At 47.7% G+C, this 26,383-nt stretch overlaps 2 protein-coding genes, 1 long non-coding RNA gene and 1 pseudogene across 7 annotated transcripts; 2 read left to right on the top strand and 2 right to left on the bottom strand.

Annotated features, from left to right (window-relative positions):
• Positions 1 to 1,723: 1,723 nt before the first annotated feature.
• LOC134557843 (chemokine-like factor) lies at positions 1,724 to 5,380 on the bottom strand. Of its 3 annotated transcripts, XM_063411117.1 has the most exons (5): positions 5,251 to 5,347; positions 5,055 to 5,187; positions 4,821 to 4,979; positions 3,706 to 3,801; positions 1,724 to 2,117 (listed from the first exon to the last, which is right to left on the bottom strand). In XM_063411117.1, the coding sequence occupies exons 1-5, from the start codon at positions 5,289 to 5,291 to the stop codon at positions 2,016 to 2,018; spliced, it is 531 nt and encodes a 176-aa protein (XP_063267187.1). In that variant the 5' UTR covers positions 5,292 to 5,347; the 3' UTR covers positions 1,724 to 2,015. The 3 variants fall into 3 exon arrangements, 2 of the variants coding, with proteins under 2 accessions (XP_063267187.1, XP_063267186.1); XR_010082197.1 differs by having other exon boundaries at positions 3,577 to 3,801; positions 5,055 to 5,380; XM_063411116.1 differs by having other exon boundaries at positions 5,055 to 5,378.
• Positions 5,381 to 5,591: 211 nt separating this feature from the next.
• On the top strand, positions 5,592 to 17,855 carry LOC134557836 (thymidine kinase 2, mitochondrial-like; annotated as a pseudogene).
• A 3,456-nt stretch (positions 17,856 to 21,311) lies between these two features.
• On the top strand, positions 21,312 to 22,673 carry LOC134557852 (uncharacterized). The gene is made up of 2 exons (XR_010082209.1): positions 21,312 to 21,602; positions 22,232 to 22,673. It is a non-coding gene; the product is annotated as an uncharacterized LOC134557852 (long non-coding RNA).
• A 2-nt stretch (positions 22,674 to 22,675) lies between these two features.
• On the bottom strand, positions 22,676 to 26,339 carry LOC134557845 (chemokine-like factor). Of its 3 annotated transcripts, none has more exons than XR_010082198.1 (4): positions 26,166 to 26,339; positions 25,932 to 26,090; positions 24,525 to 24,749; positions 22,676 to 23,066 (listed from the first exon to the last, which is right to left on the bottom strand). XR_010082198.1 is itself a non-coding variant. In XM_063411119.1 (4 exons), exons 1-4 carry the CDS (start codon positions 26,337 to 26,339, stop codon positions 22,965 to 22,967), a joined length of 531 nt encoding a protein of 176 aa, XP_063267189.1. In that variant the 3' UTR covers positions 22,676 to 22,964. The 3 variants fall into 3 exon arrangements, 1 of the variants encoding a protein (XP_063267189.1); XM_063411119.1 differs by having other exon boundaries at positions 24,654 to 24,749; XR_010082199.1 differs by having other exon boundaries at positions 23,029 to 23,066; positions 24,654 to 24,749; positions 25,846 to 26,090.
• Between the last annotated feature and the right edge of the window lie 44 nt (positions 26,340 to 26,383).

Raw genomic sequence — 26,383 nt, 5'->3', positions numbered from 1 at the left:
AGCACACATCTCAGTGCTACTGAAAAAGCTACTTGAAGCAGTATTAAAGTGTGTTTCTAGGTAACAAGTTGAATCCCAACAGAATCCCAGAATTTTTCGGGCTGGAAGGGACCTCTGTAGTTCACCCAGTCCGAGCCCTGCCCAGGCAGGGTCACCTGGAGCAGGTGACACAGGAGCATGTCGAGGTAGGTTTGGAATGCCCCGGAGAGGGAGACTCCACAGCCGACTCAGAGAGCAGCAGCTGCCCCTTGCGGGAGCGCAGGAACTCGCGTGGGGGGAGCAGCGAGCTCAGCCCGGGCGGTGCTGAAGCGCCCGCGGGCTCGGGGTCCTCCATGGCTGCGGCGGCGGGCGGGGTGGGCTGGGGCTGGGCTGGGCTGGGCTCGCGTTGGGCTCGGCCTGAGCTCCCGCCGGGCTCGGGCTGGGCGCGGGCTCAGGCTCGGGGTGTCTCCGGGTTAATGTTCCCCGAGATTCTCCTCGGGGTGGCCGTTCCCCGAGGTGGTGAAATCTTCCCCCAGGGTTGCTGTTCCCTGGGTATTTCCCTGGGGTTGCTGTTCCCCAAGATAATAAGGTTTTCTGTCTTCTCTTTGCCCTGAGCGTTTCACACCGAAGGCAGAGACGACACTGTGGGTCCAGCAGCTGAAGTTATCAAGGTTGTTTATTTCATATTATCTAACTGTTCTTGTTCGGCTTTGCAAGGCGTCCCCAGCAAAGCAAGACACGCCGTTGGACTGGCGCTGGGCTGCCGCTGGACTGCCCGGATCAGAGAGCCCCGTACCTTATGTACCGTACTCCCGACCCAACCACAGTCCAAGACGTATTTATTGTTTACAGAACATTACCAATACTAACTTGCTACGCTAACATGTCAGTTCTATTCTAAACCAATCTCTAAAGTCCAAATCAGCAAAAGATGGGGGATGAGAACAAGAACAAGGAAACTAGGGGCCACTCCCCAATTCCTCCATCTTGTCCTCTCAGCCCCGTATACTATGAATCCTAATCTCTACATGTATACTCTATAACAAACTACTATCTACTTCTAAATTCTTAGGATCTGTGATTCTTCCTTCATGTGAGCATTCACTTCCATGGATAGGAGCCAGAATCAGAGTCCTTCTGGGCTCTGTGGGAGGCTGGCTGACCCCCTTGTACAGATCCCAGACCCCCCTGTACAGCCCCCTGACTCTCCAGGGCTGTCAGAGGGATCCCCTGGACTCCAACAGGGGTGGGGGGTTGGCCGTGGAATTTTTTTTTAAATTTTTTTTTTTCCTCTCTGAAGGAGGGAAGCGGAAATCGTGACACTGCGGAAACGTGAAAAAAAAGTTTCAGCATCCCCAGCTGTGGGGGACGGCCCCAGCGCTCGCCCCAGCCCCGGGACAATGGAGCTGGGCCGCCACCTCCGCCTGTCCTGTGCTGCTGGAGCGACACCAGGGAGCCGGGGGGCTTCTGTCCCCGCCACTCTGAACACACCAAGCACAGAACCACCGGGCGCCTGGGGCTCCAAGGGGCCGCTGCAGGTAACCCAGGCCAAACCCCGCTCAAGGCTGAAATTTCAGGATTCAAATGCCTCGGCGAATGCTTTAACATGCAATTCACATGGCCCAACAAAATCTTTCCGAAGCATGGTTACTGGGTCATTACATTTTTACTTTTCTTTAAAATGTACATTACTTTAATGTACTTTTTTACACTTAGTAAATAAATAAGATTAATGCGCTTAAGCTCGTTTTTATTTTCTTTTTTATTAGAGAAAGACGACAACCATGAAAATAATTTTCGTACAGGTAAAAACACAATTAAGTTTAGAAAAACATGACAATTCTCTCTGAAGCTTTAACTGGTGAAATTGCAACGCTGAAACTGCATTTGGAAAAGTATGAAAACTTATGAATGGTACTTGCAGAAACATCAGTGCACAGGAAATTCAAAATCGAGTATGTGAAAATACTTTACTGTCTTTAAAAGACAGTGGGGAAACGGGATGGAGAACTCATTCTTTCACTAACACATCAATCTTAACTGGCAGCACTCCTTTCTCTTGCTTTCTCAAGGCTAATCTTCTCCGAAAGAAGAAATATGTCAACAAGGCAGAGAGCAAGCAATATAAGACTCAACACCTATAAAAATTATCATAAAATTAGTGCCCCCAATAAATCTTGAGCTTTTACTGTAGTGACTCATCAAGGTAGCAGTAAATACATCTTCCTAACTTTGTTCTGGGCTTGAAAACGTGTGTGATTTGAGACAGCTGATAAATCAAATAACACCCATATTTACATCCCATCAGCCTTTCAGAGAGCCTGCTCTGTTTGATGTTTGTGTCAGGCCTTGGAGATAGTGTGGTGCTCTCCTTGAAAGCTAAGCTAATGCTGCATTATGCCAGACAATGCTTTTATCCTTAATGAAATCCCCTCTGTCCCTTTAAGGATTGCTTATTAATGGGACTGGCCCTGAAAAAAGTCAAGGGGAAAAGTCAGTATTTGTGGAAACAAGCCCAGCAGGAAAATGCTCTTCTCCTCTGAAAGGGAAACATTCTCCAAACTGAATAAAATGCACTAAACTACTCAGAAAATAGACAACCTCAGGCAGGTAACTGGAAAAATGTGTTTGCAGAAGAGCCACTGAGTTAACTCACTCAGTTCCTGCCCTTCAGCCCCACCCCACATGCACACAGGGTTTTTTTCTGAAAGCACTGAATTATCTGATCAGGGGAGTTATTTTCAGGAGAGCTCTTGGGAGAGGACAGCTCAAGGCAGTTTGTGCCTCAGGAGAACTGGCTGGGGGTGATTCTGTCCCTCCCAGCACTGGAGATGTCCCATGTTCCACCCAAACTTGTGTTCCCAGCTACCTGCTCAGTCTCCTGCTCCCACCTTTAATTTCTGTGAACTTCACAACTGAGAATATAAATTCTATTCCAGCACAGTCAATCTATCACAAAGTCTCCTTTTTAGGATGCTGTTGCCAATGAAGCCATCAACTTTCCCCCCCACCATCTCCTAAGCTCAGTTTGAAAGACCTCTGTTGTAGGTTTGAGGTTTCTTTTGGTTTCTTGTCACATTTCAGCTTGTACTGTATCTTGTACTTCTAGAGACTTTTAAAACTGAGGGGTTTTCTTCCCCTCCTAGCTGTTTATTAAGGTTAATTACATTAGTTGCCATTTGAATTAAAAATATCAGTTACACAAACTATTAATTTGGTTAAATCTTAAGAAGATGAATTCTTACAATCACAGTATGAACAAAACCCCTTTTCAACTGACGTAATTCCTCAGTTTGTGTCAGAAACAAGAATGCACATGCCAGGAGGGAAGTACCAGCGTGTCTGTTAAAAAGCTTCAACTCTTTTTAGCAGGACTGTTGTAATTTTTTCTCAAATAGCCAAACTGGATAGTTCTAAAAGAGCTAGGGATTCCCCCACCTGGGATTTCAAGCTATGGGAGCAAATGTAGATTACTTAAAAACACTAGAAATTCTGAATGTTTCAGTACTTCTCTGCAGCAATTCCTAATTCTTGTCATCTTTAAATTAATAGTCATGGGAGGATTATTTTCTTTTTGTGAGATACACTTGAATGTACCTTGTTTGCTACTGCTGAATGTTCTTCCAAGACAGTTGTTTGCATGGTCCTTCCACAATGTCAGTGTACCAAGAGGTTCAAATCACTGCACTTTAAGAACTGAAATTCGTTAACAAGGTTCCTACTTACTCCTCCATCCATTATCCACTTGTTGGTCTTGATTTTTACTGCAGTCAAGCCCACAGGGATGAGAAACATCACTGACGTCCCCGACATGAAAATATCCTGAAACAGGTAGTGGAAGCAAAATATTTATTTGGAAATACAGGCCTGAAGGAGAACGTGGAGAGCTCCCAACAGAGAAGGCATGGTGAAAAATGGCTGGATTGCCATGAAAACAGAGTTACAGCAGTATCTGTGTGAGAGGACAGTGAGACACTGACACCCAGTGGTTTGATGGTAAAAAGAGTGTTTATAGTAAAACTTGCTCATTTTACATTTCTTCTGTTGTTTTTGCCTGATATTTTGCAACTTGGCTACACCTGATGGACCAAAGCAGCAAATACATGTACAAAAGGGAGGTAGGAGCAGAACTCGTGGGTATTTGGGTGAAAGTGTGTGACTAGTTGGTGGTGTGAAGGTGTTACACAACAAAGGCAAAGAGGCAAACAGTGCCTGTGCCGGGAGGGCTGTTACCGGATCCAGCAGCCATCCAGAACTGATGGAACAGAACGCTCCGTTAGGAAAACCTGCCTCAACCTCCACAGAACACGAGGGCTTGTCTTACCTGTACAGAAACAATCACTGGGCTGGCTGACAAAGTCCCCTGGGACAGGAGATCCCTCCTGTTCACTGCCCTGCTGGCACTCACAGCCAGCAGCTGCAACAGCCAGGGGACACTGGTAGCCACAGCCAGGGGACACTGGTAGCCACAGCCAGGGACATTGGTACCCACAGCCAGGGGACACTGGTAGCCACAGCCAGGGACATTGGTACCCACAGCCAGGGGACAGCCAGGGGACATTGGTGCCCGCAGCCAGGGGACACTGGTACCCACAGCCAGGGGACAGCCATATCCACAGCCAGGGGACATTGGTACCCGCAGCCAGGGGACATTGGTACCACCAGCCAGGGGACATTAGTACCCGCAGCCAGGGGACATTAGTACCCGCAGCCAGGGGACAGCCGTACCCACAGCTATGGAACATTGGTACTCACGGCCCGAGTCCATCAATGCTCACGGCCAGGGGACATCGGTACTCACATCCAGAGCACCCCGGTACTCGGAGCCCACGGGTACTCACAGCTAGCGGCCAGGGGAGCCACCGCATCCGCGCGTCGAGCCTCAGCAGGTAGAGCAGCAGAAAGAAGACGATGATCACCGTGTCCAGGCCGGCATACGCCGCGTAGAACAGCTGCTCGCCCGCGGTCAGGAAGCGTATGAAGGCGGCCAGCGCCACCATCTGCGGGACAGGAGGGGACGGGGTCAGCGCCGGCCCGGGCCGTGCCGCGGGCCCCGGGGCCGCCCCAGGCCGTACCGTGCGGGCGATCTTCACCGCGCCCCGCGCCGAGCGGGGGAAGGCCCGGTCCAGCGGCAGCCGCGTCGGGCCGGCAGCGCTGCCGGGGCGGTGCCCGGCGGGACTGGCACCCCGGGACGGCCCCTCCAGCCGGCCGGCAGCGCTGCCGGGGCGGTGCCCGGCAGGACTGGCACCCCGGGACGGCCCCTCCAGCCGGGGAGATCCCGGAGCCGATCCCGCAGGTGATCCCGGTGCCATCGCCAGCGCTGAACCAGCCCCGCCTCAGAGCGCCTCAGGGGCGGAGGAAGTGATGGGGCGGCGGCGGAAGGGCCGGAGCGGGGCGGAGCCGGGTCCGGTGCGGGTCCGGGCGGCAGCGGGATGGGCAATGTGGCGGCGGGGCGCGGCCTGGGCCTGGGGCCAGCGGGGCGCGGGCAGCGCCGTCCCCGGCCCCTCAGCGGGCGGGCCCCGCGCCGCTACCGGCCGTAAGTGCGGGGCGGAACCGCGGGGAGGGGACGGGACGGGCCCGGCGACCGCCCCTGAACCCGGCTTCGGGTCAGTGCGAGCCCTCGGGATGCGCTGGAGCGGCTTTGGGGGAGCGGGAGCGGGGTCAGACCCGAGAGCTGGATCAGACCCGAGAGCTGGATCAGACCGAGAGCTGGATCAGACCGAGAGAGGGGTCGGACCCGGGAGCGGGGTCGGACCGTGCAGCGGCTTTGAGGGAGCAGGACCGGGTCAGACCCTGGAGCGGCTTTGGGGCAACAGGAGCGAGCGGGGTCAGATTGGAGCTCTGACCGGGGGTGACCGCCGAGCCCGTCCCTGCCTTCCTGCCGTGCTTGGCTGGGTGAAGGGTCTCGTAAGCTCAGCTTGGCTTGGACAGTGTTTTTGCCCTGTTTTGAGGTGTAAGGTGCTTATTTTGGAGCTGCTCTGTAATCCTCGCTCTTACCCGCCGGACCTGTGAGGCCAGTGGGTGCTGCGCCAGCTGGTCTTTCTAAAATTCATTTTTCCTCTACGCAAACCCGCTGAGGAGCAGCAGATGTAGCAAAAATGTGGTGAAAGTGTGAGCACTCAGCGTTGGACTTGGCAGCGTCAGGGACAGCGTTCAGCTTCAGCTAAATCTGTGTCAGTCGGTGCCACAATGTGTCTGCTACATGACCCAATAATTACCTAGAACCTTGAAGGTTGATAATTTAGAAAATAGTGTCATGTTAAGCCATAGGGAACCTAACAATGTCCTAGAGCGTCTCACATTAAGAGGCTCAGTATAACTAAGTTATTAAGACCACTTTGATGTTAACTGTTGTTTATTTCCATTCTAGATAAGCATCTGATTAAAAAAGATGCTAGAAAGAGAATTGTAAGTATTTGCATTTTGTTCAGAAAGCAAAATAAACAGTGCAGCCTCTTTCATTACAATTCAGTTATAATCTGAGTGTGTGTATTGGCAAGCGTAGGCCGTAGCTGTGTCACTGTAGTGGTGGGTCTGTCACTGGGTCATACTCTTGCAAGGCTTTGCTGGTCTAGTTGTGAAAATTGTAATGAAATTGTGAGAGATGTGTGCAAAAGTTGTTAGGAATAAAATTGTGAGGGCTTGTGTCAGGACAGGTGGCATTTTGGGTTCAGTGTTGCATGTGTAGCCTTGCCATTGCCTTATATAACTCTCTTGGGCTATAAATCATTTTAAGGCGGTTGAAAAAAATTCTCTTAGCTTATTTTAGTTGTTTAGGTTTCTGAAGATAAAAATGTGAGCCCACTTAAGGTTTAAGCCAGCTATACAATGGATGCTGAAATGACTACTTCAGCTGGCACTTGTTTGAAGCTGGTAGTCAGGTCTCTGAGGTGGGTGGTGGCAGAGTGAGGAGCAGCAGTGACCCACTGGAACCCCCGGGCTCCTGGGAGGGGGGAGGAAGCTGTAAGCAGGGCAGGGGCTGGCTGTGGGGGTAGCAAGGAGGGAAAAAGTGCTGCTCTGGGAGAGTCACAACATCCAAACAGATCGCCAGTGCCTTCCCATGAAATAATCCGTTCCCAGGGTAGGGAGCTGGCATGTTGGAACGGGCAGGGTGCATTTCTAACACTGTTCACTGTTCAAAGTGACTCTGTTTTTCACCAGATCTGTATCGAGGGCAACATTGCGAGTGGAAAAACAACATGCCTGGATTATTTTGCACAAACTACCAGCACTGAGGTACTGGATGCACATTTCTTTGTCCTTATTTCCATCACTGAGCAGCTGCTTGTCTTAGATCCACCGTGTCCTTGGGTGTGTGAGGAGGGAGCAGCAGGGGGCTGCTGGGGCAGCAACCCAACGTTTTATAGGCAAATTGCAGCAGAGAAATGTAGATCACATGTGGTATGTATGTACAGGATGCCAAAATCCCAGTAAAACCCGTGAATCAGAGTTTGTACCTTTATAAAGTAACAGCAACTCGCAGAGCGTGGGCATGTTTGGACTTGCCTGTTTGCCATTTCACGTCACTGAAATCTTAGATGGGTGTGGTAAAAGCAAAGTAAAGAATTATTATGTAAAAATACCTATGCCATGTAACAGAGATCCCAGTGAATAGATGGCTTTTTTAAAAGAAGGAACATCTGTTAGAACTGGTTCAGGAGACCTCTTAGACTGATCCGGTATTTGATTTTGTGTTGCTTAGAACCAGGTTAGGGGAAGGGCAGGCTTGTTGTATTTTAAACAAAATCAAGGTCGAACCTTGATTGAACAATTGTTTTTGTACAACAGTTATTAATGCTTTCCCCAACAGACCTGGCAACACATTTTGTAATAATTTTTAGGAGTCCTCCTCGAAATGCTGGGTTGCCAGATATTATTTGGTAATTTTACAGGAATTGTCCTTATGAAGTAATTAACTGTTAATCCAAAGGATAACAGACTTTAATTTGCATACCATGCAACATTTTTAAGTAGTTACTTAAATTCCCTGGCTGATGAGATTCTCCTAGGCCTGACTCTACAGTATTATTGCAGATTTAGACCCTGTTTGAACCAGGCAAGTCTCTTGTGATTTTACCTATTCAGGGTAGACGCTTTTCTGATTCATTTTGTAAAAGATTTGAATACATTCTGTTTGTTAGAACACATTGTGGTAGAATGTGGTAGCACTCTGGTCCTCTTCCTTTGCTGGCAAGCGTTACTTTCTGAGAAGTTAATTTGTAAGGGGATGGGCTTGTCACTGAAATGCGAAGTACTCTGCTAAGCTGTTCTTTCCCTTACATCACATTGATTTTGACTCCAAAAAAAAAAAATTCTCTCCAGGCGTATGAGGTAGTCTAATCAGCATTTAAAAATGCTGAGAATATGTTGGGTATTGACATTTCTCTATTTTTAGCAGTGTTCATTATTACCTTTTACGTTACAGAATTCAGTACTGTTTTTTTAAGTCTGATGAGTTTCCAATACAAGTCCTGAATACTCTGATTTACTGCTCAAGTATTCCTTAAAAATAGTTGTACACTTGTAGGGTCACATTAAGTATTTTGAATCCAAGATGCATTGAACATGGAGTTATTCTTTTTAACCAGGTTTTGAAGGAACCTTTGACCAAGTGGAGGAATGTTCGAGGTCACAATATACTGGTAAGTGGCAGAAATTATTTCTGCAGTTACAGTGGCTGTTCTTTTAGCAAGACGTGTAATGGCTTTTTATCAGCCAGCAAAACTGCTCCAAAAGGTGTGATCCAAACATTACACAGCAAAAATTAAAGCTCCACAAAGCAAAAGAGCTTCTACTGTGATTAAGACATGCATATAATAGAAACATGGCATATAAAATGTGCTTTTGGCAAGGACTGGGTGTCCAGTGGGGTGTGAATTAAAGCAATTCCCAGGAAGGTGAGCCCTGAGTGTGGCAGTTCTTTCTAAATGTGCTTATGCCTGTTTCAAAGAAGGGCAGGATGTCACTCAAGGTGAGGGGTGGATCCGGTCAGTTAATGTTGTTTGACTGGAGTTCTTTGAATAACTCTGGTGCCCCCAACATAAGAAGGACATGGAGCTGTTGGAGCGAGTCCAGAGGAGGCCACGGAGGTGCTGAGGGGGCTGGAGCACCTCCCCTGTGGAGCCAGGCTGGGAGAGCTGGGGCTGCTCAGCCTGAGAGGGGAAGCTTGTGTGGAGACCCCAGAGCTCCTTCAGGGTCTGAGGGGCTGCAGGGAAACCAGAGAGGGACAATTCCTCAGGAACTGCAGTGACAGGACAAGGGGAAAAGGGGACAAATTGAAAGAGAAGTAGTTTAGGTTGGATGTATGGAAGAAACTCTTTCCTCTGAGGGCGGGCAGGCCCTGGCACAGGGTGCCCAGAGCAGCTGTGGCTGCCCCTGGATCCCTGGCAGTGCCCAAGGCCAGGTTGGGCACTGGGGCTGGGAGCAGCCTGGGACAGTGGAAGGTGTCCCTGCCATGGCAGAGGGTGACACTGGATGATCTTTTAAGGTCCATTCCAACCCCTTAACACTGTATGAATCTGTGATCCTGTGGCTGCTGCAGATAAGGAAAATTCAGCTCAGTGAGGCGTTGAGGGCTTCTGTTGACCTTTGGGTGGCCGAGGCTTCTTGGAACTGTTGTCCCGGGGCTGTCCCTGGGTCCCAGCTGCAGTTGCACACCAACCCTGCCGTGGTGCTGGAAGTGGTCCCTGCTGTCAGTGCTGTGCTTGGGGCTCAGCCCTCTGCACAAACCCCGTGGTGGCTGAGGAGGGATCTGCGGTCCGCCCTGTGGACACAGCCCAAGCCATACTTGCCCTGACACGTGTTAAATACCATCAGTGTTAGCACAGGCCCCCTGGAGGAGTAAATTGTCCCTCCTAGGAGTTGCTGATGCCTTTCTGATTGTTAGTAAAGGGTGGGGCACGTGTTGCACGACACCACAGCAGCCTCGGAGCACTGGGAAAGTCTGGTCTTGGCAGGGAGAAAAGGAGAAGGTCAGACCTGTGGGCTGAAGCTGTGCTGCTGGCTTAAAACTTGTCACCTCAGCCAACAGACACTGAATGATGTTTTATTTTGAGTGAGATCCTTTCTCTGCTGTGCAGGATAGATTGTTTCTTGTAAGTTCTGTGTGTGTGTGGAATTGCAGCAGTCAGAAAGTGGAACAGCTACCTGAGAGCTGCTCTGAGGATCCTTTGGGAAGAACAGCTGCCTGTTAACCTTTTCTGAGGCCCAGACCATACTTAGAACTCTGTATGATATCTGGATGCACTGGGTGTACTGAGAGTCTGTCAGTGCACAAAAATAGAGTAGTAGATAGGGGTTTTTTTCATTACTTGGTTCTGACTGTTCTATGTGCAGAGTAACTAATTCCTGCTGACTTCAACCAACCTCCCACTCAGTGTCTGTAGGGACAGGGCCATAATTGTACATTAACTGTCCATTGTGGAGAGCAAATGATCACTTAATTCTAATCAAACCTGATGTCAGCTATTTTAGTGTGCTTCTTAGAGCAACGCTGTTGTAGGGCAAAAGCTTCCTAATAACCCAAACTTCCTGTTGTGCTGTTTGTCCTAACAAGTGTCCATCTGTCCTGCTTCCATCTCTGACCCCAGGGCTTAATGTACCAGGATGCATCGAGGTGGGGAATAACTCTGCAGACCTATGTCCAGCTAACCATGCTGGAGCAGCACACCAGGCCCATGGTAAGGAAACTTCTTCTTTTAATTTTAAGAGTAATTAGATGTGGTTAGGAGTGCGAAATCCTTTTAACCTTGTATTCAAGAGTTAAGGTGCTGTGTGTGTTCATTCTTTGTTCCTGCAGTGAGTAAGGATTTCTGTGGGGCAGACATTGATATGCTCAGCATGTGCTCTGGGGGTAAAACTTCTGCCTCCTGCTTGCTCACAACTTCCCCAAACTGATCCTGCTGTTTGGGCACAACTTCTGGAGCTCGGCTTGCACAAATCTCTTCCTCATTTCATGTCAGTGACTTGTCTGTGATTTCATTATTTTGAATCTTTGGCAAACACCAAGTAACCTTATGTTAGAATTCATAGTACTGCTTTGTGCTGTCTAGAACAAATTTAGCCATTGCTTCTTCTATTTATGCAAAATACTTCCACTACCGTTTTCTATTGCTTTTTCAGGTGGTTTACATCCTTTTTTTCCTTGTATTTGTTCCTTTTTTTTTTTAAATTAAATTTCACATCCTGCCTTTTTTATCAAGATTTCTTCATTCTTTTCTCCTTCAAACACCTTTTGTTACATTCTATGCTGTCTTCCATTCCCTGATTACAAGACCTGGTCTTACATGCCATGCTTATATTTTACTGATTGTTCTTATGTTCTGTTTTCTAAGCTTGTGTTAGGGCAGACTTTTAGCAGTGCCAAATATGGAAGTGGCACATATAATCATTAGGGTTTTGGAAGAGGTGTTTTTCCAAGACACAGAAATCCTGTTCTGTTGGAGAGGTTCATTCAAGAATTCCTGAGGATCTCCCTGTATTTCAATTTAAGCTTTTTTTTGTCATTTGAGCCTTGCTGGAGCTATTTTTGCTTTGTTAATGTGCAGAAACCTGGGTGAGAAGTTGCTCTGCCAGGCCCAAGAGTGTCAGAGGATCTCCCTGCTCCCACATGAAGTAGTGGTGGAACACATGAAGTGCTGGCTGAGGCCAGGGCTCTGTCAGCTGCAGTTACTTATTTTTAAAGTCCTGTTTCCTTGCTTGAATGTCTGATGTCAGCCCTGTGCTGTCACCCAGCAATGCATGAGATGGAGCAGCTATTTGGGGAGCAACAGTTCCCATTATCCTGCAGATCCTAAGTGGGTTGCTGCTGTTTTGTACCCTGAGTTGGCTCCCACTTAGCTTTGAGCTGGTGTCTGAATAACAAATTAGAGTAAGATCAGGAGTCCTTGTTTGTTTTGGGGTTCCCACCCTCCAAGGAAGTTTGTTTCTCACTAGATTCTGAAAATTGTGTTTCCTATGTGCCACCTGAGTCTGCAGAGAAGCAAGCATGAAAATGTACAGGGTGAAGTTCTGTGTTGCAGATTTCCCCCATAAGGATGATGGAGCGGTCGATTCACAGTGCAAAACACGTTTTTGTGGAAAACTTGTATCAAAGGTATGGGATGTGGCTTTCTACTTTATTTTCTTGGATTAATTATTTAAAATGTATATCTAATCAAATGATAATTCCTTTGGTAGTGTGCATTTTAAGGGGCCTGTGCAATCTGCCAGTTCTGTGTTGGAGTGGCAGTGTGTTTGGTATGGGTGGTGCTGCCCACTTCCTGTAGGACTCTGGAAAACCTTTTTCAGCACTGCTCCTGAGTATTTAGAACTCAGTGTTGTTTAGACACCATCTATTGAAGTGATCTGCTCTCCAGCTGAATACCCGAATCTTGCTTGACTCAAACACACGCTGAACAGGTAAAAAACCACAAGGATATAAAGAATAAGGCTGCAGGAGGGAGAGAACTGGGCTGCGTTAGCCAGCCTGGCACCCTGGATTGGCATTTCTTGCAAGCAGGGACTCAAGTCCTATGCCCTTGCACAGAATCAGGATTGACAGGATTAAAAAAGACTGCGAGCTTTGGTAGGCTGTGAGTAAAGCAAGAGCAATTACCTGCCCTAGGTATAACTCACCCACCCCAAACTAACTGCGGTAGTGCAGGAATCAGGGTTTTGTTTGGTTGTTTGGGATGCTGACCTTATGCCAGCAGTGTCTGCGACAGATGGGTTTTAGTGGGTTTTTCAGTGGCCCGGAGGGACAAACCCGGTTTGTGCCACAAGGTGTCACCCACGCTGCACGAGTGTCATCCCTCTCTGCCGCGGGACCGCCTTTGGCACTGGGGAGAGACTCACATCATTCATCCCAGTCCATACACAGTGCAAGCAGCCCAGAATAGCCTCCTTTTTAGATGCTGATTTCTTTTTAATGTAGACAAAATGCTTTGTTCCCAAAGATTTAGTTGCTATTAGGCTACATCTGTTTGTGTCAACTCTGGGAATTAATTAAATAATAATAACATTTTTAAGGGCCTCTAAGATGTTTTGTGACCTCAGCACTTTTCAAATGTTGGAAAAAAGGCATTTGCTTTGTTTTGTTACAGCAAGCTAGAATGCCGCAATGCCTCCTGCAGCCACTGGCTCTCGCCCCGAGCTAGCCCAGGCACTGGGACAAGGCGCAGCCTAGGGTCAGTCTGCAGGCAGGGCGAGCAGAACTGACTCCTGTGGGCTCTGTGTCCCTGAAGGGGCTTAGGAGGGATGTGCTGAAGCAGCAAGGCAGAGGAAAAAGGAGGACCCAGAAATGGTGCAGCAGAGAAGGTTTATTAGCCTCGCTCTGAGCCCAAATCTGGACCCAGACACTGGTCGTGCACAGAGTTTTAAGGGGGACAAAAGGGGAGGGGAAAGGGGTGGGGTTGGCCGCCTCCGGCCAATGGGATACAGTCTCTAGGGCAGACAGGGGAGGGAAAAGGCACTTCGGACTAATCACAGAGAACTGGGAGGGGAAAACCAAAGGCGGGAAGGGTGATGGACACTTAACTGTAAGGTCTAAAAATATCCCCTTGTGAGGGAGAAGGAGAGAACAAAGGAATATTAATTAGGGGGGGGTAGGAGTACATAGAACTGAATTGTACAAAGAATACAAAGAACCAAGCTTTACATACAACATCAAAGATAAAAGGAACATGCACCACCACACTAGAAGGCAAATGATAGTACCAACAGCAAGCCAAAAGAAAAAGATGTGTTTTAAAAGGATTATAAATAAAACAAGGAATGCTTGAGGAATGTATGAAAGTAGCTAGTTTGTGACACATTAAAAAATGAGTCAATCTGGCTGTGTTAGGTATGTTTTAAATGTGTGCACACGAGTGTGCAGGGTGTGCCGTAGGTGAGCTCTGCAGTTCAGTGTCCCTCTGAATCCATCACTAGTTATGATAGAAAACTTGCTCAGCTCGTGTTGGGCTTAGGCAGTAAAAACGTGACTTGGTAGGAGTCAAATGTGAGCAAACTTTGGAAATTTAAACATCATTTTGTGCCTTTTATATTCCCTGTATCTTTATGGACCTTGAGCCAGAGTCCTCCCAGGGAAAGCAGAGGTGTGTTGTCTGCAGGGCAGGTCAGTGCAGTATTGACTTGGAGGTATCTGTCTTTTAGGGTAAGAACAGTGGAGCTTTTTCTTATTTCCAGTTGCTTTTAACTTTCCTGTTTCCCCGTGTGTCCTGGAGAAAAGTAGCACAATGAGAGTCTGGCTGATGTAGATCCCTGCTACCCAGAACTGATGTGTTGGAAGAGCAGCAGTGACCAGTGTTACCCCATTTCTGGATGGCAGATCAAGAGGGGAGGTGGTGCAAACAGGGGTTTTGCTTTTTTCCATATTTAGGGAAATGGCTTTATTACTTTTGCTCAGTTTTGCAAATGACCAAAGCAAGCTGTCAGGGGACTGGTTTAGAAATCTGTGGAATATTTTTCTTCGGTCCTATTTCAAATGGCATAACTAGTCTTAATTACTCAGCTGGAGAGCACAGGAGCCTCCCAACTCCATCTTTTTTACAATTTTTATGTTGCAGAAGCATTTAGGAAAGAGTATGGAGTATGTGTTACTGTCACCAGTTTTGAAGAGAGGATACTGTAAAATTAGTAATATTTGACAATCAGAATATGGTATTAAGTGAAAATCGATTCACTAATAAAAACATAGTATGCGATTCTTAACGTGTCCTCAGTAACTCCCTTTTACTTGAGTTGCCTGATACTTTATTATTGTTGCGGAGATAACTTTGGGGTCTTTGTCTCCAACATTCTGTGCTCCGAGTTCAGAGTTCTAGTTAAGCATATTGGATATTTCACTACTCTTTCCACAAATATTTCTTACAGTGGGAGTAAATTTATCTACACATTGACATTATATTTTTTGCTGCATTTCACTGTGGCTTCTGTAAGGAATTATTGGTGCTGCTCAGTAAATCCAGCCCTTCTGGTGACAGGCCCTGGGATAGATTTGAACTGATACTGATACAGAGAACCTGAGCAATAAATATCGTTGAGTACTTGAAAAAAAAAAAAAAGAGAGAGAGAGAAAAGATTTGGTCTTTCTATGTTATGAACAATGGTTTGTGTGGCCTTCAATTTGGGTGGGCATAATGCTGGCCTTTTCATAAATGATGAGTAAATGGGGAGGGATTCTGGTCTGGTGAGCAAAATGAGAGTTTGGAGTTGATCTCTGCATGATGCTAAGTGAGTGATTTGTGCCTCTTGTGTTTGTTCAGGGGAAAAATGCCAGAGGTGGATTATGCTGTCCTGAGTGAATGGTTTGACTGGATCCAGAACAACATCGATGTTTCAGTGGATTTGATAGGTAACATCTTGGTGGCTCTGGAGGGCTGTGTTTGTGGGTGGGTTTCCCTTCTGGGAGAAGCAATACTTCTTGTTTCTTGGCTCATAGATAATCACATTATTCAGTATAAAAGTGGACACCATCAGACAGCTTGGGTTTGTGGGTGGTTCCTGGGTTGACTCACAGCAGTGCCAAAGGGGAGGTCTAGTGGTGGTACCCAAGCCAGGATCCTTCCCTTCTGTAGTTTGTGAAGTGAGTTACTTCTTTGCTTTTAAAGAACTACTTCTTTGCTTTTAAATAACTATTAAATTTTTTATTCCGGCAGTTTATTTGCAGCCATCTCCTAAAGTTTGTTATGAGAGGCTATAGACACGATGCAGGGAAGAGGAAAAAGTCATTCCTCTGGTAAGGAGTTCCTCTGATATATGTGCTTATAATGAGCTTTGAAAATGGAATGATTCCAGTCTAAATACTAAAATTGTATCCTGAGTATACTGCCAAAATGTGGTGCAGCTGTTTCTACTGCAAAGTAAACCCTGAGTATTGAATTTTGATTTATTTAAAAAATAATGATCTGTCATGCACGCTGACTCTCCCAGGTGTTCTGTTGTAGTAGTCAGTGCACTGTAGCTGACTTGAGGTGCAGTATTAATCCTCTGGTAATCTTCTCTAAGATGTGAAAGTCAATTGCCTTTGTACCATTGAATGGCACAAAAGCACCAGGTGAAGCACGGATAGCTGGGCTTGCAGGTGCTGAGATTTCCTGGGCACTTTGTAGTCTGCTCCCTCCAGGATGTTTGTGCATGAAAAGTGTCTCTTGCTGTGGCTGAAAAGAAGCAACTCCATGAGAATTGTGAGCTTGGGAATCTGCTTTGAAACAAATGGTGGTGATGGAACAGTGACTTTCTGTGCCAGTTTACAGCACGGCCCTTCATGCCACAAGGCTTCTAAAAAAGCCTGAGCAGACATAAATGCAGTTCCCTCTGCAGCTCTGGGTGGGTGGCTCAGGAGGAGCAATTGTCAGTAGAAGATCTGTGCAAAGAGCTAAATTTTGGGCCCAGTGAAATTTTGCCTGCCTTGAGAATAAATCCCCTGTGATGGATTTGAAGAGCTTTTGTGTTATTTTGCAGCTCTGCTGAAGAGGAGGGGAGCAGTTCTGAAAGTGAAGTGGTCCCCATGAAGCAAAAAACCAATTGGTGGCAGGCAGAAGAGCTTTTAGAGGAAACTGAGTTACCAGAAAGTGAACTGGGAATTTCAGGGAAATGTATTGACACAGAAAGTGCCCCCCATACATATTCTTAGCAGCCTTGCCCTTCTTGTCCTTACCTTGTAGTATTTTCCTCTGTAAAAATCTTGAACCACATTTTACCTGTGGGAGAGCATCATGGTTGCTTGATCTTAAAAGGAGCTGAGAGCCCTGTGCTTCTGTGAGCTGTGTCTTTGAGGTCTTCCTGGAGTTAAACTTTATACTGGGAATTAACATTTCTCAAAAACCTTCTGATGCTTTTTATTTTTTTGTTAGCGGAAGATATGTGTTGCAGGCTTTTATATGTGTCTCTTAACTGCTTCCCAAATGGATAAGGATTGCAATGTGTGTGTCATCCCTGGGCATTTGTGTTATTCCAGTGCCTCTTTTCTAGGAATATTTAGAGGCTATTCACGAGCTCTATGAAGAGTGGCTCATTAAACGTGCACTGTTTGAAGTTTCCTGCCCAGTACTTGTGAGTATTATTTTAATTATAACCAATTAGGCATGTGGGGGATTGTGCTTTCTGAAATAACAGGAGTGTTGTTCAGTGGTAAAAGTAAATAAATCTGCTTTTCTGATAACCTTTGGAGAAGGACAGCCTCAGACAAATGTGACAGCTGTTGGTGTAGAGCATAAAAGTGGGGTCTGCCATCTCTGCAGTGGAATTTGAGGGGCTGTTCACTGGGATGGCTTGAAGGATCAGCTGTGTAGCTTTCAGGGAATGCCAAATTCCCAGCAGAAAGCAGCTTGGGCAGATCTGTTGGAGTATCCCGGCTTGGCTGCACTGGTAGTCCTGTTCTGTACTGTTCTGCTCAAGAGAAACCAAGTTCTGTGATGTCAGTTATTTCCAGTGTTTCCATCTTCTTTCCAAGGTCATTGGAGCTGACCATGACGTGCAGAAAATGATTGAGAAGTACGAAGAAAACCGGGACCAAATACTGAACCCACCGAACAGACAACACCATTTATAAAGCCCGTGGCTGTTGTATCAGAAATCATCTACTGAAGTCTGAGTTAGTATTTTTAGTATTTAAATATAATGGCTATTGTTTTTGCACTATGCTTTGTAGAATGCTATGGACTTACAGCTCTGAAATGATCAGATGCCAATCAGGAACAGAACATGAGCCAGTTCTCTTTGTGTTTTTAGGTTTTCCATCAGTTTTACTGTGTCAGTTTTGTTCAGCTGAAATACGGCTGTTTCCCTCATTTCCCACTTTGCTGCTGCTTCCCAGAAGTAACTTTAATGTCTTCTTTTTTTCCCCTAAAGACAACTGTTTCTGTAATTTGAAATAAAGGGTTTATTACAATGGCCTCTGAGGAGGGTACCTGAGGTTTCTCTGAGTGGAGTGAACGGGGTACCCAGCCCCGAGTGGCCGCTGTGTGCAGGGGGAGGTTGGTTTGACGGAGCTGCCAGCCCGGCCCTGGAGCCCAGCAGATCACCCTGAGTGTGAGCACACGGCACGGGCGGGACAACCCCAGGACAGCCACGGGATCAGCCCCAGCCAGGCTGGGTTAGGAGGGGCAGGTCCTCCCTGGAATTCACAGAGCCTTTGGGCCCCTCTCCCCTGGCATCTCCTGGAGAAGCTGCAGCCCCAGCTTGGCCAGGGCTGTCCTTGGCTGGGATGGGAGCTGGCTGAGGGCCGGGCCCAGAATGGTGGGAATGGGATCCCCCTGGTGGGAATGGGGTCCCTTGCTGGGACCAGGGCTGCTCCACACCTCTCCTGACGGTGTGGAGGAGGGCACTGAGTTTACCCCCGGCTAACTGGGGTGATACCCACTGCCTGGAATGGGATCTGGAGGGCGGGAAGGCCCTGCTGAGGGCCCTGGCCAGGCTGGGTGATGTGCCAAGGCCACTGCCACGAGGTCCAGCGGGGTCAAGGGCCAGGTCCTGCACTTCAGCCACAATGACCCCCTGCAGCTGCAGGGGGATGTCTGGACGTGACACTCAGTGCTCTGGGTGGGTGACAGAGTGGTTGGTTACAGGCTGGACTCAATGACCTCTGAGGTATTTTCCAGCCTCAGTGATTCTGTGATTTTTGAACAATTGAATTGCAGTAAAAAGGAGGGGTGGAGCTCTTTGGGTTCTTTTCTGTTCAAATACAAAAATACCACAAAGTATGGCAGGCAAGGGTAAGAGTAGGTACTGGAAAGATCTCAAAGCAATGAGGCTGGATTGTTGGAATTTTGATGTCCCTGGTCAGGTCAACGTCCACTCTTGGTCCCTTGGGGTGGTACCCACCAAACAAAAGGTTCAGAGGGTTGCAGACATTCCATTTAGCATGGGAACAGCTGTATCCCTCCCCAGGGAAATGCTTCCTCTGTCAGCTGTGACCCTGAGGGCCATGCAGAGCCTTTGGGTGGGGCCTCCCTGGCAGGAGTCAGGGGCATTTGGAGGCCTGGGTGGTGTCAATGCCCCTCTGGCTCTTGCCCACTCGTGCCCCTGTGCTGTGTGGGCACCATGACCTGAGCAGAAAAGTGGCTCCAGGAAGGTGCTGCCCTACCCTCTGCTCCTTGGTTCCCCTTTCCAGGCACATCCTGAGTGGCCATCAGGTGCCTGAGGCACAGCAAGGCATTGACTCCTTCCTGCCCAGGCTTTACACAGTTCATACCAGAAGCAGGATGTTCATTATTTTATTATTGGAGGAAGCAAATGAAGTGCATTGAGTTTTAAAGTAGCTTTGTTAAACAGATCTTACCAGTTTGAAATGGTGTTGTGCTCTAATCCTGTCCACATGAATGCAAGTTCATTGAATTCAGGAAGTTCTTTCTGCTCTGCAGGACATCACAACATAACTTAGTTCTGAAGAGAACTGTGCACTGGTAGTCCCACTGAATTCACTGCAAAACATTTAAAAACCCCTCAAAACACACTTTTTGTAAGTGATTGTAGAAAGGTTGCAAGGGGTTTTTTCAGCTAGCTTTTCACAGAGAGCTTATTTTATTTGTGTTCATGAGATCCCCAGCCCTGCTCTGGCTGAGCTGAGGAGCTGTGAAAATACAGGGTGCATGGGACACTATTACTCTCTTCAAACATTTCTAAAAAATTCTAAAATGAATTGATTTCTTAATTGGTTTGCATTCTTTTACTTCTTTTTTTAAAGAAAAACACAGGTGTTTTTTGGGTTTATATCACTATTAGTTTATTATGACCTGTAAGTACTTGGCAAGTCCGTAGAGAAAACCAGTGGGGGTTTCATTCTTGGACTTGTGAAAGGAAGTGCTGAGTTGCCCTTCGCTTGTGCTTCACCCTCTGGGTGTTGCCTTTAAGGGAATCCTTTCAATGCAGCACTCAGACTGCTCTCACATTGATTTTTGGGGTCATTTTCAGGGAATGATCCCAGAAGTACAGAATGTTTTTCCCCTACTGGTTCTGGTTGGTTTAGCTGGAACAAGCAAGGCTTCGTGAGCACTTTGATCACTTTGTACAGACATTTGTCAGGCACTTAGTGCAGGATGGAAACATTCAGTTATGGGGCTTTGCAACAATATCTGATGGTGCTGCTTTTGGACAGCACTGCGTTTGTAGGGTTGTGGTTTGCCTAAACCGCATTACACTGAGAGAACCACACCCAGTCAGGAACTGCACCTCCTGTCCTGTTACTCCCATCTGGTGAGCTGTTTCTTTTCTAAATCACTGCAACTCAATAATGGTAAGTGCACAGAGAGCATTTCCTAATGAAGCACTAAAGCTTGTGATCCCAGGAATGCCATTCGGCTGCTCTGTTGTAAATCTTTAGAATTTGAGCTTAAAAGTAAGATTTTGTGTGCTAAGTAATTATCTTACTTATTGCAGCTTCTTTGTAGGGGGGATACCAGATATTCTTGACATCTGCTATTAAACTTTCACAACTTTTTCTTCTCTAAGAGTCCAAAAGAACGATTTCTTGGAAATGCTTCTATACAATTGAAGCTCAGTCTCCTGCAGTTTGTTCTTAATTCTAATTTCACTATGGACATACAATTTGCATGGCACAGAAAATGTCAATGGTTTAGTACAGAGAATGTTACAGCCCAAAGGATGCCACTGTTACTTGTCAGGACACAGCCCTGTGAACACTTTTTGTTCCTAACACCCATTTCTCACAATCCACCCAGAGCTGAAGGCAGTCCTGTACCCTGGTGTTACCTTGGGCAAAGTTCTGTTTCTCCTACACTGCTGGAATCAGGAAATGACAGAATTGCAACCATTAGTTGTGCAAAAAGCAAATCTTTATATTTTAGTTCCTGAGCTTTTTCTAGTCTAATCCACGTGCACTCCTCTGGATTTCTTCGGTGATGAAAGTCAATCATAAACAATTCAACAAAATTAATTCTGGCTAACTGTACATGAAAGGCATTTTTTAAGCATTCAAAATTGAGCTCCATATTAGTCACTGTGAAGAAAATGAACTCTACTCCAGCCCAAACCAGCACACATCTCAGTGCTACTGAAAAAGCTACTTGAAGCAGTATTAAAGTGTGTTTCCAGGTAACAAGTTGAATCCCAACAGAATCCCAGAATTTTTCGGGCTGGAAGGGACCTCTGTAGTTCACCCAGTCCAAGCCCTGCCCAGGCAGGGTCACCTGGAGCAGGTGACACAGGAGCATGTCCAGGCAGGTTTGGAATGCCCCGGAGAGGGAGACTCCACAGCCGACTCAGAGAGCAGCAGCTGCCCCTTGCGGGAGCGCAGGAACTCGCGTGGGGGGAGCAGCGAGCTCAGCCCGGGCGCTGCTGAAGCGCCCGCGGGCTCGGGGTCCTCCATGGCTGCGGCGGCGGGCGGGGTGGGCTGGGGCTGGGCTGGGCTGGGCTCGCGTTGGGCTCGGCCTGAGCTCCCGCCGGGCTCGGGCTGGGCGCGGGCTCAGGCTCGGGGTGTCTCCGGGTTGATGTTCCCCGAGATTCTCCTCGGGGTGGCCGTTCCCCGAGGTGGTGAAATCTTCCCCCAGGGTTGCTGTTCCCTGGGTATTTCCCTGGGGTTGCTGTTCCCCAAGATAATAAGGTTTTCTGTCTTCTCTTTGCCCTGAGCGTTTCACACCGAAGGCAGAGACGACACTGTGGGTCCAGCAGCTGAAGTTATCAAGGTTGTTTATTTCATATTATCTAACTGTTCTTGTTCGGCTTTGCAAGGCGTCCCCAGCAAAGCAAGACACGCCGTTGGACTGGCGCTGGGCTGCCGCTGGACTGCCCGGATCAGAGAGCCCCGTACCTTATGTACCGTACCCCCGACCCAACCACAGTCCAAGACGTATTTATTGTTTACAGAACATTACCAATACTAACTTGCTACGCTAACATGTCAGTTCTATTCTAAACCAATCTCTAAAGTCCAAATCAGCAAAAGATGGGGGATGAGAACAAGAACAAGGAAACTAGGGGCCACTCCCCAATTCCTCCATCTTGTCCTCTCAGCCCCGTATACTATGAATCCTAATCTCTACATGTATACTCTATAACAAACTACTATCTACTTCTAAATTCTTAGGATCTGTGATTCTTCCTTCATGTGAGCATTCACTTCCATGGATAGGAGCCAGAATCAGAGTCCTTCTGGGCTCTGTGGGAGGCTGGCTGACCCCCTTGTACAGATCCCAGACCCCCCTGTACAGCCCCCTGACTCTCCAGGGCTGTCAGAGGGATCCCCTGGACTCCAACAGGGGTGGGGGGTTGGCCGTGGAATTTTTTTTAAAATTTTTTTTTTTCCTCTCTGAAGGAGGGAAGCGGAAATCGTGACACTGCGGAAACGTGAAAAAAAAGTTTCAGCATCCCCAGCTGTGGGGGACGGCCCCAGCGCCCGCCCCAGCCCCGGGACAATGGAGCTGGGCCGCCACCTCCGCCTGTCCTGTGCTGCTGGAGCGACACCAGGGAGCCGGGGGGCTTCTGTCCCCGCCACTCTGAACACACCAAGCACAGAACCACCGGGCGCCTGGGGCTCCAAGGGGCCGCTGCAGGTAACCCAGGCCAAACCCCGCTCAAGGCTGAAATTTCAGGATTCAAATGCCTCGGCGAATGCTTTAACATGCAATTCACATGGCCCAACAAAATCTTTCCGAAGCATGGTTACTGGGTCATTACATTTTTACTTTTCTTTAAAATGTACATTACTTTAATGTACTTTTTTACACTTAGTAAATAAATAAGATTAATGCGCTTAAGCTCGTTTTTATTTTCTTTTTTATTAGAGAAAGACGACAACCATGAAAATAATTTTCGTACAGGTAAAAACACAATTAAGTTTAGAAAAACATGACAATTCTCTCTGAAGCTTTAACTGGTGAAATTGCAACGCTGAAACTGCATTTGGAAAAGTATGAAAACTTATGAATGATACTTGCAGAAACATCAGTGCACAGGAAATTCAAAATCGAGCATGTGAAAATACAAATTCTTTAAAAGACAGTGGGGAAACGGGATGGAGAACTCATTCTTTCACTAACACATCAATCTTATTTGGCAGCACTCCTTCCTCTTGCTTTCTCAAGGCTAATCTTCTTCCAAAGAAGAAACATGTCAACAAGGCAGAGAGCAAGCAATATAAGACTCAACACCTATAAAAATTATCATAAAATTAGTTCCCCCAATAAATCTTGAGCTTTTACTGTAGTGACTCATCAAGGTAGCAGTAAATACATCTTCCTAACTTTGTTCTGGGCTTGAAAACGTGTGTGATTTGAGACAGCTGATAAATCAAATAACACCCATATTTACATCCCATCAGCCTTTCAGAGAGCCTGCTCTGTTTGATGTTTGTGTCAGGCCTTGGAGATAGTGTGGTGCTCTCCTTGAAAGCTAAGCTAATGCTGCATTATGCCAGACAATGCTTTTATCCTTCATGAAATCCCCTCTGTCCCTTTAAGGATTGCTTATTAATGGGACTGGCCCTGAAAAAAGTCAAGGGGAAAAGTCAGTATTTGTGGAAACAAGCCCAGCAGGAAAATGCTCTTCTCCTCTGAAAGGGAAACATTCTCCAAACTGAATAAAATGCACTAAACTACTCAGAAAATAGACAACCTCAGGCAGGTAACTGGAAAAATGTGTTTGCAGAAGAGCCACTGAGTTAACTCACTCAGTTCCTGCCCTTCAGCCTCACCCCACATGCACACAGGGTTTTTTCTGAAAGCACTGAATTATCTGATCAGGGGAGTTATTTTCAGGAGAGCTCTTGGGAGAGGACAGCTCAAGGCAGTTTGTGCCTCAGGAGAACAGGCTGGGGGTGATTCTGTCCCTCCCAGCACTGGAGATGTCCCATGTTCCACCCAAACTTGTGTTCCCAGCTACCTGCTCAGTCTCCTGCTCCCACCTTTAATTTCTGTGAACTTCACAACTGAGAATATAAATTCTATTCCAGCACAGTCAATCTATCACAAAGTCTCCTTTTTAGGATGCTGTTGCCAATGAAGCCATCAACTTTCCCCCCCACCATCTCCTAAGCTCAGTTTGAAAGACCTCTGTTGTAGGTTTGAGGTTTCTTTTGGTTTCTTGTCACATTTCAGCTTGTACTGTATCTTGTACTTCTAGAGACTTTTAAAACTGAGGGGTTTTCTTCCCCTCCTAGCTGTTTATTAAGGTTAATTACATTAGTTGCCATTTGAATTAAAAATATCAGTTACACAAACTATTAATTTGGTTAAATCTTAAGAAGATGAATTCTTACAATCATAGTATGAACAAAACCCCTGTTCAACTGACATAATTCCTCAGTTTGTGTCAGAAACAAGAATGTACATGCCAGGAGGGAGGTACCAGCGTGTCTGTTAAAAAGCTTCAACTCTTTTTAGCAGGACTGTTGTAATTTTTTCTCAAATAGCCAAACTGGATAGTTCTAAAAGAGCTAGGGATTCCCCCACCTGGGATTTCAAGCTATGGTAGCAAATGTAGATTACTTAAAAACACTAGAAATTCTGAATGTTTCAGTACTTCTCTGCAGCAATTCCTAATTCTTGTCATCTTTAAATTAATAGTCATGGGAGGATTATTTTCTTTTTGTGAGATACACTTGAATGTACCTTGTTTGCTACTGCTGAGTGTTCTTCCAAGACAGTTGTTTGCGTGGTCCTTCCACAATGTCAGTGTACCAAGAGGTTCAAATCACTGCACTTTAAGAACTGAAATTCGTTAACAAGGTTCCTACTTACTCCTCCAGCCATTATCCCCTTGTTGGTCTTGATTTTTACTGCAGTCAAGCCCACAGGGATGAGTAACATCGCTGAAGTCACCGAGTTCAAAATATCCTGAAACAGGTAGTGGAAGCAAAATATTTATTTGGAAATACAGGCCTGAAGGAGAACGTGGAGAGCTCCCAACAGAGAAGGCATGGTGAAAAATGGCTGGATTGCCATGAAAACAGAGTTACAGCAGTATCTGTGTGAGAGGACACTGAGACACTGACACCCAGTGGTTTGATGGTAAAAAGAGTGTTTATAGTAAAACTTCCTCATTTTACATTTCTTCTGTTGTTTTTGCCTGATATATTTTGCAACTTGGCTACACCTGATAGACCGAAGCAGCAAATACATGTACAAAAGGGAGGTAGGAGCAGAACTCGTGGGTATTTGGGTGAAAGTGTGTGACTAGTTGGTGGTGTGAAGGTGTTACACAACAAAGGCAAAGAGGCAAACAGTGCCTGTGCCGGGAGGGCTGTTACCGGATCCAGCAGCCATCCAGAACTGATGGAACAGAACGCTCCGTTAGGAAAACCTGCCTCAACCTCCACAGAACACGAGGGCTTGTCTTACCTGTACAGAAACAATCACTGGGCTGGCTGACAAAGTCCCCTGGGACAGGAGATCCCTCCTGTTCACTGCCCTGCTGGCACTCACAGCCAGCAGCTGCAACAGCCAGGGGACACTGGTAGCCACAGCCAGGGACATTGGTACCCACAGCCAGGGGACACTGGTAGCCACAGCCAGGGGACACTGGTAGCCACAGCCAGGGGACACTGGTAGCCACAGCCAGGGGACACTGGTAGCCACAGCCAGGGACATTGGTACCCACAGCCAGGGGACACTGGTAGCCACAGCCAGGGGACAGCCATATCCACAGCCAGGGGACACTGGTACCCACAGCCAGGGGACACTGGTAGCCACAGCCAGGGGACATCCATATCCACAGCCAGGGGACATTGGGACCCACAGCCATAGGACAGCCAGGGGACAGCTATATCCACAGCCAGGGGAAATTAGTATCCACAGCCAGGAGACAGCTATATCCACAGCCAGGGAACATTGGTACCACCAGCCAGGGGACATTAGTACCCGCAGCCAGGGGACATTAGTACCCGCAGCCAGGGGACAGCCGTACCCACAGCTATGGAACATTGGTACTCACGGCCCGAGTCCATCAATGCTCACGGCCAGGGGACATCGGTACTCACATCCAGAGCACCCCGGTACTCGGAGCCCACGGGTACTCACAGCTAGCGGCCAGTAGAGGCACCGCATCCGCACGTCGAGCCTCAGCAGGTAGAGCAGCAGGAAGAAGACGGTTGTCACCGTCTCCAGGCCGGCATACCCCGTGTAGAACTCGTGCTCGCCCGCGGTCAGGAAGCGTATGAAGGCGGCCAGCGCCACCAGCTGCGGGACAGGAGGGGACGGGGTCAGCGCCGGCCCGGGCCATGCCGCGGGCCCCGGGGCCGCCCCAGGCCGTACCGTGCGGGCGATCTTCACCGCGCACCACGCCGAGCGGGGGAAGGCCCGGTCCAGCGGCAGCCGCGTGGGGTCGGCAGCGCTGCCCGGGCGGTGCCCGGCGGGACTGGCACCCCGGGACGGCCCCTCCAGCCGGGGAGATCCCGGAGCCGATCCCGCAGGTGATCCCGGTGCCATCGCCAGCGCTGAACCAGCCCCGCCTCAGAGCGCCTCAGGGGCGG

Source organism: Prinia subflava, chromosome 13 (genome assembly GCF_021018805.1).
Source record: "Prinia subflava isolate CZ2003 ecotype Zambia chromosome 13, Cam_Psub_1.2, whole genome shotgun sequence".
Lineage (NCBI taxonomy): Eukaryota > Metazoa > Chordata > Aves > Passeriformes > Cisticolidae > Prinia > Prinia subflava.
The sequence above is the reverse complement of the archived record's forward strand: the minus strand, read 5'-3'. Positions and strand labels throughout refer to the sequence as shown.

What these genes read in the sequence shown, in the direction of transcription:
- LOC134557845 (XM_063411119.1), bottom strand. Translation starts at nt 26,339, where the DNA reads ATGGCACCGGGATCACCTGCGGGATCGGCTCCGGGATCTCCCCGGCTG. An exon ending in GCCTCTACTGGCCGCTAGCT is followed by an intron (nt 24,750 to 25,931) that starts GTGAGTACCCGT and finishes TACCTGTTTCAG; the next exon opens with GATATTTTGAACTCGGTGAC. An exon ending in AGGGGATAATGGCTGGAGGA is followed by an intron (nt 23,067 to 24,653) that starts GTAAGTAGGAAC and finishes TAATTTTTATAG; the next exon opens with GTGTTGAGTCTTATATTGCT.
- LOC134557843 (XM_063411116.1), bottom strand. Translation starts at nt 5,291, where the DNA reads ATGGCACCGGGATCACCTGCGGGATCGGCTCCGGGATCTCCCCGGCTG. An exon ending in GGCTCCCCTGGCCGCTAGCT is followed by an intron (nt 3,802 to 4,820) that starts GTGAGTACCCGT and finishes TACCTGTTTCAG; the next exon opens with GATATTTTCATGTCGGGGAC. An exon ending in AGTGGATAATGGATGGAGGA is followed by an intron (nt 2,118 to 3,705) that starts GTAAGTAGGAAC and finishes TAATTTTTATAG; the next exon opens with GTGTTGAGTCTTATATTGCT.